This window comes from Rhopalosiphum padi, chromosome 1 (genome assembly GCF_020882245.1).
Source record: "Rhopalosiphum padi isolate XX-2018 chromosome 1, ASM2088224v1, whole genome shotgun sequence".
In the NCBI taxonomy this organism is placed as follows: domain Eukaryota; kingdom Metazoa; phylum Arthropoda; class Insecta; order Hemiptera; family Aphididae; genus Rhopalosiphum; species Rhopalosiphum padi.
In genome coordinates this window covers 90,028,726-90,044,060 of record NC_083597.1, presented here as the reverse complement: position 1 = coordinate 90,044,060, position 15,335 = coordinate 90,028,726, and the positions used below count along the sequence as shown (strand labels likewise).

Here is a 15,335-nt window from a genome sequence, read left to right as displayed (position 1 = left end):
ACTTTTATTTGAAAACCTATATTCTGTATATTTTAATAATTTATGTAATTAGTAAGACATAGGTAATAAGAACATAATTGTAATTTTTGAAAGAAATTCTTTTTTTATTTGGAGCTTGTAAATCAATGATTATTATTATTATTGTTGATCTGTATATTGCATTATTGTTGTTAAATCAATTGTATATTTTATTAGCTAATTGAAACTATAACACTGTGCTATTCAAGAATGAAACACGCACTATTATAACACTATAAATTTTAAAGTATAAATTATATTGAAAATAAATTTCATTGTAGTAATGTAATGACGTAATGTATAATATTATAATAAATGTTTATCAGATTTACAAAAAAAAATATATTGTTGCTTATAATTACTCAAATCACCTATTAAAATTTACTTTTTATTGAACTCATTGCAAGTCCACTAAACCATGTTTGGGTGTATATTACTTCTGGGTTAATTTTTAAAAAATTAAAATTTTGAGAATTTGCTTTCTGCACTTACTATGGTAACCAGTAATGTAAGGAATAAGTAAAATGCTGTTAAAAAAATCAAGGAAACCAGTAATTAAATTATTAATTATTTACTCATATCAAAAATGGCGAGACAAAATTTACTGAGAGCTTACCTAAGTTCAGAAGCAAAAAGAAAATTAAATGATTCAATTTGTGTGGCAAGTTTTAATAGATTAAAAGGCTTTAAATTCATCCAACTTTTTTGCACTTTTACTAATCTTGTAGGCTGTAATCAAATATTATAGTTAGTCGTAAAAATGACTAAATAAATAATGTATTATTGTAATATTTCATGTTTATGTTTACTTTAATTGTTACAATAATACATTGTATCTAATATTTCAATTAATAAACTGATATAATTAACTAAAATTTTTTTAACAATTTAAAATTTTACTACAAGGAAAATCCTGCTATTACTCATTTGTAATCAGTGGCATGTTGAACTATTTTTACTGATGGAACAAAGATTTAAACATGTAACCCGTCTAGTTCATCTTAACCATCAGCGACCATTATGATTACTATCTTATAATGTAAAGTAATACAAACTGTATTGTTAGTTATTGACATCAGCAGATGGTCAAGAATCAAGATGAACTCAACAAGTTATACCACTCGGCACTCATATATTTTGATATATTCACATATTTTATTTAAATCTACATACCTACCAAAATTGCACGCATTATACCCTTCGCACATTCATAAATGCACATGAAATAATAACTAATAATTGACAATCTCGTAGGAAAACATTTGTAGCAATAGAATATATTTATAAATTGTACGTGTTATAATACTTATATACTTGAATTAATATAAATTATGACGTATTCCCATTTCCTTCTTTGTTAAAGTTTTAAATAAAATAAATTATACTATTATTATAATAATAAAATATTAGATATATCTTCAACTATTCTAATCTTAGAAAAAAAGTTCAAAATTTTCAAGTTTTCAAAATTATTTACCAGCCACCCATAAAATTTTGGTGGAGCAGTTACACAAAATTATCAACACAATATTGTATGTAATTCTATCTTTGATACAGTCTAGTACAGTGGTTAGCAGCCAGTGGCTCACGCCGTTATTGTATATGGTCCGCTTTAAATTTTAGAACAACAAAATTTTTTTTTTTATACATTTCATTATTTAAAAGTTTTAGACAGTATTTTTTTTTCATAGAAAATAATTTAAGAATATAAATGTTTTATTTTTGTCTGGCCCGTGAACTCTTTAATTCGTGAATGTGGCCCGAGAGTCCAGAAATACTTCTAGTAACTCCAACTGTATTATTATTTGCAAAACCATGGTTATCTACTGATATTAGCCCCTGTCTCTTTGATAATGTAAATAAAATAAAATTTTCTAATTTGACATACAAATTTAGTTACAATTAATTTTATTATGAATACCTTATTATACAATTACAATTCTATTATGTTAATTTGTATCACAATTTACTTTGGTTACTTAACACAAATCCATCAACATCTGCCAAACAAATTATTTTATTTTTATTCTAATACACGACTTTCATGAATTTTCCGTTTTCTGTAATTCAATATCATAGCAGCAATTTCCATTTGACCTGATCCTTCAGTTAAATAAGTATTTAAATGTTGCTGTGCTACTCGAGCATCATTAAATATTGACCTCTCGAGACAGTCGAGTCTATTAAAGCATGGCTGATTGTCATCTATATTCTGTGCCCAATCCATTGTCTGTTTAAATCGGTCAATGAAAGTCTACATAAGAACAAAAATAAGAAAATATATAATTTATCTGGATTTGTTATAATAATTTATATATTTGTATCATTATTACTTGAATTAGAATTCTTCTGACTTCATATGCTTCTCGATGTTCTAATTGAGATAAAAATTTTCCAAACAAATAGAAATGCTTACACAATTTAAATAAATCGACTACATTAGCATCAGCTGTTAAGACACCCCTAAAAGAAAACATAAATGTTTAAACATAACATAGCTTAAACTAAAACAAAAAATTTAATACTACTTTAATGTATACCTGTAAATTTCATTATATGCTTTAGGCATATCAAATTGAATTGATTTTCCTACTAAAAACACTTTAACCATCCACAAGGGAAGTTCAATTTTTGGATCTGATTCTTCATCTTTATCAGAGTTAATTGAATCTAAAAAATCTAAAATAATATGTATGAAAATATTTTATTACTGGCTACGTTTTTCAAACTATGTTATGTAAAACCTATCTCAAATAATGTTCTTTTTAAACAGCATATATAATATACACATTACAGTATATAAATATAATACAAGTGTATATTATTCTAGTTTTATTTTAGTATAAAAAAAATAGGTGAAAAGCAGCGTTAGGTAGGCCTACCGAGTCTTAGGATTTCTAACATTTATTTACAACTATAGTTACTTTAGGGTTTAATAAATGTATTTAATGTTGCTATAACATACTAACGTTTGTACTAATTTGTCATTCTTATAAAATCAAAAAAGTTTTACAAAAAATGTTATATAATATTTTTTTTTAAAGAACACATATTTAATAATTAATAACTAAACAATAAAATAAAATACACTTTCCATAAGTTAAAAAACCAAGTTAGTGAATCTATTGAATTTTGTTTTGTTGATTATGATTAAATTATATTATAATGATTAACATTGTAGCTGTAATTTAGAATTAGAATTACAGATTTACTGTTTCCATAAAACATTGTATCTAAGTGAACAAGTTATAACGCACTAATATAGTCATTATAATTTAAAGTTATGGCCTTTAGGTAATACTGGTAATAGTAAAACTATGAAAATTTTAAAAAGAATTCAGAAATTTCAAAATGCCAATTTTACTCTTCAGCAAACAACTTAATTGATAAAGAAAACTTATATTTAGCATATGAGAGTTGGTATACAAGAGAAGACCATAGTTTACAATAATACAAACAAAAACTTACCAACATGTTCGACCTTTTTAATAAACGAACATTGAATTTTTTCTTGAGCAGCCATAATGGCATCAATTGAGAAGTAATGTGGTTTTATATTTCTGTACATATTAGTCTACAAAAATTATTTAAAAATGATTAACAATAAATACAACATAACAATACAAAAATGATATAATGAAAAAAGTGCAACATACCAGCTATAAATTGATGCAAAAAAAAAAAATCTTTTGTTGTTATGTACTTAGTGTAAGTTTATAAATTGACAATAATAATTCCGATTCATGGCTATTTAGTCTTATGTAATAGAATAAATCGATGCTGAATTTGTTTTTAAATCACCAAACCGTTCAAACCGTTATTACAAATTCCAAGAGCTGATATTTTCATAATATAGTTTACCAGTTAGATAAAAATTATATTATCACGAAGATAACTCCAGTAAATAATTGTTTACCTTTTTATCACTTTCTGATAAAAAAAAAAAGTGGTAACAAGAATATTGCATGTATAGTTGCTTGTGTTTTACTTACAAGGGGTTGTAGCACGGAATAAGAAATAAAGAAGAAATAGTTCACTACAACTATAAAATCTAAAAAATAAATAAAGACTTTTTTATGCAAATATTAACGATGTCAATTATTATTTTATTATAATTTAAAAATATTATTCGTGAGAACTTAAAATGTTTACATATTTTATTTTATTATAAATATTACTATACACAATGATATTTTATATTTATTTTAATTTATAAATAATCCATTTATACTATGAACATATTTTTATTGTTCGACGGTATTTACAGAAAGAATAGAAAGATACTAAATAGTATTTAATTTTTAGTTATATAATTAGGTACAGTATGATAAAAATATAGCTAATGCCTAATAGTATAGTTGAAGCATAAAATATTTTAAGGATTAGTGTTTAGGCATTTCATATTACGTGTACATTTTGGCTATGTCATGTGTGAGAAATAAATGAACATTAGTGGGTGTGATCCATTATCGCATTTTTCGCGACGAAATTTGAATTCCTAGATTTACGGTAATAATCAAAATAAAAAATCGAATGACAACGATATAAAAATAATATTATTATTTTCATTGAAGTTGATTCAACCCAGTTGAATAATAATAATTATATACCTAGTCAATATAAAAACCTAATATAATATATGATTATACATATTACATATTTACATAGTAATAAATATTAAATTCACCGTGGTACTGGTGGTACGTGTAATGAGATATAATAAAATTAATTTTTGATATTGAATGGTTTCGCGGAATTGAAGTAGCTTAGTAGGATATGGATATCGGTTAAAAGAAACAGTCGAAGAAGTGTTAGGTGATATGGAGAAGGCACATTGACCAACTAATCGAAGTAGGTAAGATAAATAAAAAGAGTATTGAAACAGTAGAAATGGAGAAAGGAGAAGAACAAACAGAATTGGAAGAAAAGATAATTAGTAAAGTAAAAGAAGGAGCTATTGATAAAAAAAAAAATATGAAATAAATGAAAGTTTAGAAAAAGAAGTAGAAGTTCCTTTACCAAAAAGATCTGATGAAAAGATCTATGTAAATAGCAACGATAATGCGAACCACAAATTCCTGTGAATCATTTCATTCCCACTTTAATTCAATGTTTTACACCGCACATCCTAATATTTATCAGTTACTAGAAATTTTAAAGAATGTACAAATTGATACTTATAAGTTATATTGAAATGAGAAGTGTAGAAGTTAGGAAAAAAAAGAAACTGCATTTTACTAAAAGAAAAATTTATAACTGACAATATGAATAAACAAAATTGCAGGAACAATAAATCGATTCGATTTTGTAAAATTAATGTCATATACATTTTTATCAACACAAAAGTGATTTTTAAAAAATATTATTTTATTTTTATTTATATTGTATAATGATTTTAACATTTTAAATATTTTTTAATTTGCCTATATGGCTATATTTATATTATATAATATGTATTTTAGATTCTGAACGGAGTGATGAATGTGTTGAATGTTGATATTACAATGATATGTGTTTTTTACGGCAATCTGCGGTTAGTCAGTCTGGATACAATATACATAAACTATATTTTTTTGTTAGAAAATAATTCGTTGGTTAAAGGATATTTATTTATTTTAAATATTAAATTTTTAAATAAATATATTCATAGACATTATATCTATTGTTGATGAATAAATATATTCATAGACAATATATCTATTGTCGATGACAGGCACGTATACAAAATAAAAATTCCGGGGGGTGGTTAGGTATATAGGGGGAGGGAACTTATAAAATTTAGCAATATAAATTGTGCTGCAACATAATAAAACAATTTTTTCCCGACACATTCGAGTTGGGTCCCGAGTACAAGGGGCTAATTGTAGGTAGTGTATTAGTTGGGTCCTGGATATTTATAGGTTCTACACTAGTTGGGTCCTGAATTATTTTAGGTATTACACTTGTTCCTGAATCTATTTTAGTAAGTACTACAATATATAGATTTTCCTTCTCATTTTAACAGACTTAGGACTGTCTATGATCTATTTAGACCACAGGTATGGTTGAAAATGTTTTTTTACAGTTTTAGATTCTGAACGGAGTGATAAATGTATTGATTTTACAATGATGTGTTTTTTTTTTATGTCTGTCATCAATTTTTGAGTAGTAATAATGCTTCGATTTTTATTTTCTTATTTTCTTAGATGAATTATCCTTTTTAAAGAGGGGCTGAAGTCAAAAATCGAAGCATTATTACTACTTTAAAAAGTGATGACAGCCATAAAAAAAACACATCAATGTAAAATCAATACATTCATCACTCCATTCAGAATCTAAAACTGTAAAAAAAACATTTTTAACCATACCTGTGGTCTAAATAGATCATAGACAGTCCTAAGTCTGTTAAAATGAGAAGGTAAATGTTAATATAATGTAGTACTTACCAAAATAGATTCAGGAACAAGTGTAATACCTAAAATAATTCAGGACCCAACTAGTGTAGAACCTATAAAAATCCGACACCCTACTAATACACAACCTGCAATTAGCCTCTAGTACTCGGGACCCAACTCTGATGCGCCAGAAAAAAATTGTTTTATTATGTTGCTGCACAATTTATATTGCTAAATTTTATAAACTCCCGCCACCTATATACCTAAACCCCCCCCCAATTTTTATTTTGTATACGTGACTGCCATCAACAATACATATATTGTCTATAAATATATTTATTCACCAAAAAGAGATATAATGTCTATGAATATATTTATTTAAAAATTTAATATTTAAAATAAATAAATATCTTTTATCCAACGAATTATTTTCTAACAAAAAAAATAGTTTATGTATATTGTATCTAGACTCACTAGCCGCCGATTGCCATAGACGATAAGCTGTCAGTTCCCAGGTGCTAGATGTCAATCCGTCGCAGAAGACCTGCAACATAAAACGACTGTTAGCACCTATTTTTACCTATAAATTTATATGTTATTTGCTTGTCGTTCATAGATAATAATGTTCCTTACTTTTAAATTAGCGAAAAGTCTTAACGGATGCTTTCACGCGTAACAATTTTTGTAATAAGATGTAGTTGGTTCGGTCTATTTCCCTTTGTTTCGCCTGACGATTAATAAAAGACGACGATTTCCTAACAGAAGGTGCCGAATTTTTTACCTTGTTCATGCTGTCTGTGTACAAATTTATGATTTGTTTCTTTTTTATAATTTTAGATTTCTTGATGGACAATTTTTCGTGTTTTATTCTATTGATATCATATCTACCACTGTTGTTAAAGATCATACTTCGATTTTTTACATCGCCGCACGAGAAATCTAAATTAGGCTCCTTTGAGTTGTAGCACGAGTGACGTTTAATTGCGTTACTACTAGGAAATTTAATTTTTGAGTTTCTGACTGATATTGGTTGTACTACCTGTGTTAAAATTGTGTTATTAATTTATTTGGTGGTAAAGTTTTCGGTAAGTCACACCGACGCAGGATCGGTGTTAGGGGTGGGCGACCTGTGTCTAAGCCCAGGACGCTTGTTGAAAGCAGGGCGACTCAATGATATAATGTTAAAACTATGACTACTATTTACTTGTGGAATGCCGCATTTTTGTATACTCGCCCGCGGCGCCAATGACTCTACTGCCGGCACTTTAATTTTTGAGTTTCTAGCTGATATTGGTTGTACTACCTGTGTTAAAATTGAGTTATTAATTTATTTGGTGTTAAAGTTTTCGGTAAGTCACACCGACGCAAGATCGGTGTTAGGGGTCGGCGACCTGTCCCTGAGCCCAGGACGCTTGTTGAAAGCGGGGCGACTCAATGATATAATGTTAAAACTATGACTACTATTTACTTGTGGAATGCCGCATTTTTGTTTACTCGCCCGCGGCGCCAATGACTCTAATGCCGGCACTTTAATTTTTGAGTTTCTAGCTGATATTGGTTGTACTACCTGTGTTAAAATTGAGTTATTAATTTATTTGGTGTTAAAGTTTTCGGTAAGTCACACTGACGCAAGATCGGTGTTAGGGGTCGGCGACCTGTGCTGAGCCCAGGACGCTTGTTGAAAGCGTGGCGCCTCAATGATATAATGTTAAGAGGACGTCATACCCGCATGTGTTGTCTCTGTCTTACAAACGTAAAACATAGCAAATTTGCGTTCAGCAGAACAGATTTTGTGATGTTAGATTTAATATTAGAGCCAATTTACCTATTATCAAACTTAAAGGTAATAATATTATCTAGGGCATCTCATGGGCTTTTATTGATATTTTAATTTTTAACCGAATTAGGAGCATTTTAAAGTTTTAATATTTTACGTAACTATAACTCACTCAAAAATTAAAATAACAATAAAAGCCCATGAGATGCCCTAGATAATATTATTACCTTTAAGTTTGATAATAGGTAAATTTACACTAATATTAAATCTAACATCACAAAATCTGTTCTGCTGAACGCAAATTTGCTATGTTTTACGTTTGTAAGACAGAAACAACACATGCGGGTATGACGTCCTCTTAAAACTATGACTAATATTTACTTGTGGAATGCTGAATTGTTGTTTACTCGCCCGCGGCGCCAATGACTCTACTGCCGGCACATTAATTTTTGAGTTTCTAGCTGATATTGGTTGTACTACCTGTGATAAAATTGAGTTATTAATTAATTTGGTGGTAAAGTTTTCGGTAAGTCACACCGACGCAAGATCGGTGTTAGGGGTCGGCGACCTGTGCCTGAGCCCAGGACGCTTGTTGAAAGCGGAGCGACTCAATGATATAATGTTAAAACTATGACTACTATTTACTTGTGGAATGCCGCATTTTTGTTTACTCGCCCGCGGCGCCAATGACTCTACTGCCGGCACTTTAATTTTTGAGTTTCTAGCTGATATTGGTTGTACTACCTGTGATAAAATTGAGTTATTAATTAATTTGGTGGTAAAGTTTTCGGTAAGTCACACCGACGCAAGATCGGTGTTAGGGGTCGGCGACCTGTGCCTGAGCCCAGGACGCTTGTTGAAAGCGGAGCGACTCAATGATATAATGTTAAAACTATGACTACTATTTACTTGTGGAATGCCGCATTTTTGTTTACTCGCCCGCGGCGCCAATGACTCTACTGCCGGCACTTTAATTTTTGAGTTTCTAGCTGATATTGGTTGTACTACCTGTGTTAAAATTGAGTTATTAAATTATTTGGTGGTTAAGTTTTCGGTAAGTCACACCGACGCAAGATCGGTGTTAAGGGTCGGCGACCTGTGCCTGAGCCCAGGACGCTTGTTGAAAGCGTGGCGCCTCAATGATATAATGTTAAAACTATGACTAATATTTACTTGTGGAGTGTCGCATATTTGTATACTCGCCCGCGGTGCCAATGACTCTACTGCCGGCACTGGACACACGTTCAAAGATGTCTTTTTCTCGGACTGTGACTCTTCGCTATCGCTTCCAAAGATCGACCATTCTCCATCTGAACTCAAATAATGATGTCCCTTAATATGCATTGTAAAAACGGATTGGTCTTTGAACGGAAAGTATGATTGATCGTTCACTGCGTAACAATTTATAAGCAAAACAATAATATGAATAAATAATAATACTGATTGTCCGATGCAGTCAGAACGGTTTTTGACAAATTTGAAGGACAGGATACCACGAGCGAACGGATACTTTGTCACTACTCGGTGATACAAAAAACCAGAAATGAAATATGAAAAGAACAGAATATGTTATTCGACGTATTCTATACTAAGACTGTTATAATAAACTGTGTGACCGAAACGAATATTATAATTGATATGTATTTAACAACATAAATATCATAGTAACTTGTCAATATTAGTAGCCAGCAGCAATAAATGTTTATAGTTTATATATCGAAAATACATTTTAATTCAAATATTAAAAAATAAAAATTTAAGAATAAGTTATGAAATCTCACTCTGCGAACATTCTAAATCCCCGGTTTCTAAATGTATTTTAATAAAATAGAATAAAACTGCAGTAATTCCGTTTTCAATTTAAAAAGATTTTGCAGATAACCTTTATATTTTAATACCTATTTTTAATATTGGCTTGTATAAATCTGTAATAAATACCTACTCATATTTTATTATTTTTCAGTAACATGTATTAATGTGACTAAACTTATGTTTAGAAATCACGGCGTTTCTATGACGTAGGAATCAAAAACATAATTTTTTTTTGTTTATGTAAAAATTAAAAACTAGCTTTTTCGTCACGGCGTTTTCCGTGTATTAAAAGCGTTAATAATGTGGGTATAATTGCAGTTTAGCTACCACGCGATTTTTTTAACATTTTTTGGAAACATATGTATTTCAATGAGTTAAGAACAATGATGTAAAAATAAATTTGCGCAAACCGTTATTTTTGAAGTTGCAGCCTTCCAAAGTTTGCGTTTTTAGTTTTAAATTTTGGCAAGTTATTCATTATGTTAGTAGGTACCTATCTTAACTATTCATTTTATTTTGTTTCATGTTAGACAGGTATATATTAAAAATAAAAATTTTAATTAAAATATATTTAATATATTTTGCTCTCCATTATACACATCTTTTTTATTGTTATTAATTAATTCACTATACCTACTATGATAGATTTAAACTTGTTAGTGTGAGACGTGCGGGTACACCAGTATGTAATTATTGTTTAATTATAATTTATGGTTTTATTGTTGACTATTACTCACTGACCAATAGAAACTTAGTGTTTTAATGTATTCAAATTAAACTATTACTATTAGGTATCTGGTATTACTACTAAACTATTTATGTACTTACTGTTGGGCATTTACTTAATATTTGTATTGAACTACTCAAACCATAATTATTATAATATTATAATTATTATAATATTATAATTATTTAATGATTGTTCATGTCTTCACTTTTATTTTATAGGTTTTTTTTTTGATTAATGTTGTTCCTGACACAAAAGGCATTTAAAATCACTCTGTTCATAGTCTGCTGTTGTGTCTAATTTATCCTCATCAGGAATACAGCGAATCACCATCCATCGGTTGCAGTCCGTACACTCAACCCATTCAACATCTTTTTTATGACACATTGCTCTATGAGAATAACCAGTCCTGTCACAATAAAAGCAGATGTCTCTCATGAAATCAGAATTTTCCAACAAATATGTCTTGAGATACTGCCTATATCCCATAGGTTCGAAAAACGTATCAAAACAATCTCTGTTCATCAACGTAGCGGCATAATATAGTACGTAAACTCCACAATTATATGAATCTTTCTGTAGCGGAACGTTTTGTAGTTTATGGTTACCTACTCAAGTTCAATTTTGGAAACCATTTATGTTCACCATGACACCATACGAACAGTATAGTTTAAGTCCCTTAACCAATTTATTGAAACGCTCTTGTTCATAGGATCCATTATGAAACATTCTTTTGTACAAAAATCTACAAATGCTATTATCCAATGTGAACCTCCTACATTCCAAGGCATAACGAGAAAACTATTTTCTTTAATGGTCACCTTCTCCTTATAATATTTGTGTTTTTCAACAATAGCAGAAACCAAATCCGAACTGAATATTTATGTGTTTGACTTTTTGCTATATTTCACAGAATAGCTAGCCAATATTATAGACATCACAAAATTATAGAAACCCACATTTTTGTGCAGTCATAACTCATAAGGACTCTCCGACCGATAATCGGATAATGGTATCAAAATCTGAAAACAATATTTCCGAGTAACCTATAATGTTTTCTACGTGTTTATATATGCCTACAGTATACTTGATTTTATTTTTGTTATCGTTGTTTCTGATCATTTGTCTATAAAAATTTACGTCTTTTTTTAGTTTGTTAGGGTAAGTATCATATTTTAATGGTGTTTTATCAATAGGCGAACAGTAATTACCAAGCGTTAAAAATGTTTTTACAGTTTTTACTGCGTTTGGGGTGACCATATTATTTTCTGTCATTTGATTATCTTCATCACTAATCGTAGTTAAATCAACTGCTATCTTTGTTTTCTTGTGTATACTTTGAATAGGTTTAAATTTTTTCATATTTTCCATTAAGCTGCCTTGCTTAAAATAGCCTATTTTCTTATTTTTTCTAGCTCGCCACTGTTCAGCTTCTTCATCGTCACTCAGATCTGTTGCTGTATTGACTGATAAGACGCTCTTGTTTTACCAAAGAATAATTTACAAAATGGCCAGAAGTAGCTGAAATGAAAATAATGAACAGTGGTTCGGTTATTGAAAAGTTAAGAGAGATATTTTCTAGGTTTGGATTACCGAACAAAATTGTGTCAGATAATGGACCACAATTTAGATCAGAGGAGTTTATACAATTTTGTAAAAATAATATGATTAGGTTTGTGACGTCCCCTTCTTATCATCCGGCTACAAATGGATCGGCGGAAAATGCTGTTAAATCTTTAAAGAATGGTATATTAAAAGCAGTTAAGGATAAAATAAATAAATATGTTTCTTTAAATACATTAATTCAAAGATATTTACTGACATATAGGAATACACCACACTGGATAACTGGCAAGTCACCAAGTTATAGAATGTTTGGAAGGAAAATTAAAACTAAGTTAGATCAATTATGCATTCCTGTAAAAAAAAATAAGTATGTAAAAAGATTTAGAAAAGTATATTTTAAAGAAAGAGACATAGTTTATGCTAGAGATTATTCCAACCCTAATAAAAAAGAATGGAAGAAAGGAACAGCCGAAGAAGTGTTAGGTGATATGGAGAAGGCACATTGACCAACTAATCGAAGTAGGTAAGATAAATGAAAAGAGTATTGAAAAAGTAGTAAAGGAGAAAGGAGAAGAACAAACAAAATTGGAAGAAAAGAAAATTAGTAAAGTAAAAGAAGGAGCTATTGATAAAAAAAAATATGAAATAAATGAAAGTTTAGAAAAAGAAGTAGAAGTTCCTTTACCAAAAAGATCTGAGAGAAAGAGAAAAAAACCAAATAATATGTTGAACATATAAACTTTTATTATATAATTATTTAGGTTTTGTATTTGTTGTATTAAGTTTATTAGTTAAGTTGATTTTGTTGATTTTATATAATGTAAAAGATTTAAATATGTATTAACTATTAACTATTATTCATTATGTAATATGTATTGATGTAACTAGGGATAAGGACTGTGATAACGTCATATGATAATGTATGTGATAACATAACCTAATAATTATTATGTATAATATATTATTGTTTCAAGAACCAGAGATAAACCATGTGCGCTCCAGACTCTTGTATTTTAATTAATGTAAAATTAAGTAAAGTTGTTTATTCCAGTAAACTATATTATTATGATACCTTATAAGATATTACAATTATAGTATTGGAAAGTTAGTATAGCGTAAGACAAATATTATACAATAATATTAATTCAGCATCTAGCGGAGATATTTAAGCCACATCCCGACGTAAATAATCCAAATCTCACCTCTAAGATTATCCAGTACTTAGATTGTCCCATGCCTCTTCATCACCCTGAAAAGTGTTTTACACAAAATGAAATAAAAACAGCAATACAAAAATATTCCACCAAAAAAACACCAGGCTTTGATCTTATTACTGCAGAAGTTGCTAGATGTCTTTCGAAAAAAGCTATCCTATTCCTTACCTATTTATTTAATGCAACCCTACGGCTTTCATACTTCCCACTTTTATGGAAATTCTCAAACATAGTCATGATTCCCAAACCAGACAAACTACCTGATCTACCTTCTTCGTACAGAGTAAGATACTAGAAAGACTGATACTTAAAAGACTTTTACCTTACATGTCTACGAACAAGATCTTACCTGACTCGCAATTTGGTTTTCGCTCAGCTCATAATACAATACACCAGGTACATAGACTAGTTGACGCAATCTCGTGCTCCCTAGAAAACAAGCATTATTGCACATGTGCCTTTCTCGACATTAGCCAAGCGTTTGATAGAGTTTGGTATGAAGGTTTACTTTTTAAACTAAAAAAATTTCTTTCGCCCTGTTTATTTTTATTAATTAAGTCTTATATAAGCGACCGCCATTTTCAAATCCGGTTTGGCTCCTCAGTATCCAAAATCGAGAAAATCTTAGCTGGAGTTCCCAGGGTGGAATCCTCTCCCCCTTTCTTTTTAATATCTACACTTCTGATCAACCTATCTCCCAGAACACTTCTATAGCTGATTACGCGGATGACAAAGCCATCATATCAATTGACAAAAACCCTATTACGGCCTCGGAAAATCTTCAAACTCATCTCAACCTAATGTCTGAATGGTACACCGATTGGCGCGTTAAACCAAATCCCATTAAGTCAGTACATACAACATTCACGTTATGCCACTCCATTTGTCCTAATGTATATTTAAATAACATACTTATTCCCACATCTGACTCAGTCAAATATCTTGGACTTAACTTGGATATGCGCCTCACTTGGAATAGCCATATCCGTATAAAAAGACTTGCTTTAAACGCCCGTCTTCGCAGACTACGAACGCTACTCACAAATAACAAACACTCCAGTTTAAAAATTAAAGTTCTTATGTACAAAACATTACTCAAACCTTTATGGACTTATGGTCTCCAACTATGGGGTACAGCAAAGCGTCCAATACAAATAAAATTCAGCAATTTCAAAATATCGCTCTTCGAAAAATTACAAATGCCCCACCCTTTGTTTCGAATTACACTATACATAATGACCTGTCAATTAAAACTATGACAGAAGAAGCTATACGTTCCTACAAAATCTTTCATGCCCGGCGGCAAACACACCAAAACCCACTCATTAAAAACCTATCTATCCAAACATTACCTGGCAACCCCAGGTGTCGATTAAAAAGGAGATGGTGCCGCGATTTGCTAGGGAACTAATATCAAATATCAAAAAAAAAAAAAAAAATCAGTATATAAAATATAGCTAGTTTTCATAAACTTCCAGTCAAGTGCCACTAGTGGGTGGCTTCTTACTCACGTACTCATGTATTATTGTAACCCTTATCAAATATGCTAATTGTGCAAAATTGTACAGATTGTATATATTATTGTGTAAAATAAAAAATAAAAAAAATAATAATATTAATACAATTTTATTAAATTGAAAAGTAAATGAAAATTACCTATGTATATAATATTACTATTGGGATATTCGTAATAAAAAAAGACGTAAGTAGTTTTCTCTTATGGATTTTTCGAGCATTCGTGTAATAAAATATCAGTGTTATCGGTAATATCTGATAATTTCGTTAGATTCAGTCATTTATTTTGACATATCTTATAATAAACTATCTGAAGCAGCGATAAATGCCGG

The 15,335-nt window shown here is 29.7% G+C and overlaps 2 protein-coding genes across 2 annotated transcripts; both read right to left on the bottom strand.

Moving 5' to 3' along the window:
* Positions 1-1,909: 1,909 nt before the first annotated feature.
* LOC132931592 (DNA replication complex GINS protein PSF3) lies at positions 1,910-3,887 on the bottom strand. Its single transcript, XM_060997462.1, has 5 exons — positions 3,675-3,887; positions 3,487-3,592; positions 2,559-2,697; positions 2,352-2,481; positions 1,910-2,272 (listed from the first exon to the last, which is right to left on the bottom strand). The coding sequence occupies exons 2-5, from the start codon at positions 3,584-3,586 to the stop codon at positions 2,042-2,044; spliced, it is 600 nt and encodes a 199-aa protein (XP_060853445.1). The 5' UTR covers positions 3,587-3,592; positions 3,675-3,887; the 3' UTR covers positions 1,910-2,041.
* A 5,077-nt stretch (positions 3,888-8,964) lies between these two features.
* LOC132927365 (uncharacterized) lies at positions 8,965-9,748 on the bottom strand. Its single transcript, XM_060991881.1, has 2 exons — positions 9,343-9,748; positions 8,965-9,177 (listed from the first exon to the last, which is right to left on the bottom strand). Exons 1-2 carry the CDS (start codon positions 9,511-9,513, stop codon positions 8,965-8,967), a joined length of 384 nt encoding a protein of 127 aa, XP_060847864.1. The 5' UTR covers positions 9,514-9,748.
* Positions 9,749-15,335: the final 5,587 nt, after the last annotated feature.

What these genes read in the sequence shown, in the direction of transcription:
- LOC132927365 (XM_060991881.1), bottom strand. Translation starts at nt 9,513, where the DNA reads ATGCATATTAAGGGACATCATTATTTGAGTTCAGATGGAGAATGGTCG. An exon ending in AAATATGCGACACTCCACAA is followed by an intron (nt 9,178 to 9,342) that starts GTAAATATTAGT and finishes ATTTTAACACAG; the next exon opens with GTAGTACAACCAATATCAGC.
- LOC132931592 (XM_060997462.1), bottom strand. Translation starts at nt 3,586, where the DNA reads ATGTACAGAAATATAAAACCACATTACTTCTCAATTGATGCCATTATG. An exon ending in TAAAAAGGTCGAACATGTTG is followed by an intron (nt 2,698 to 3,486) that starts GTAAGTTTTTGT and finishes ATATTATTTTAG; the next exon opens with ATTTTTTAGATTCAATTAAC. An exon ending in TCAGAAGAATTCTAATTCAA is followed by an intron (nt 2,273 to 2,351) that starts GTAATAATGATA and finishes GTTCTTATGTAG; the next exon opens with ACTTTCATTGACCGATTTAA.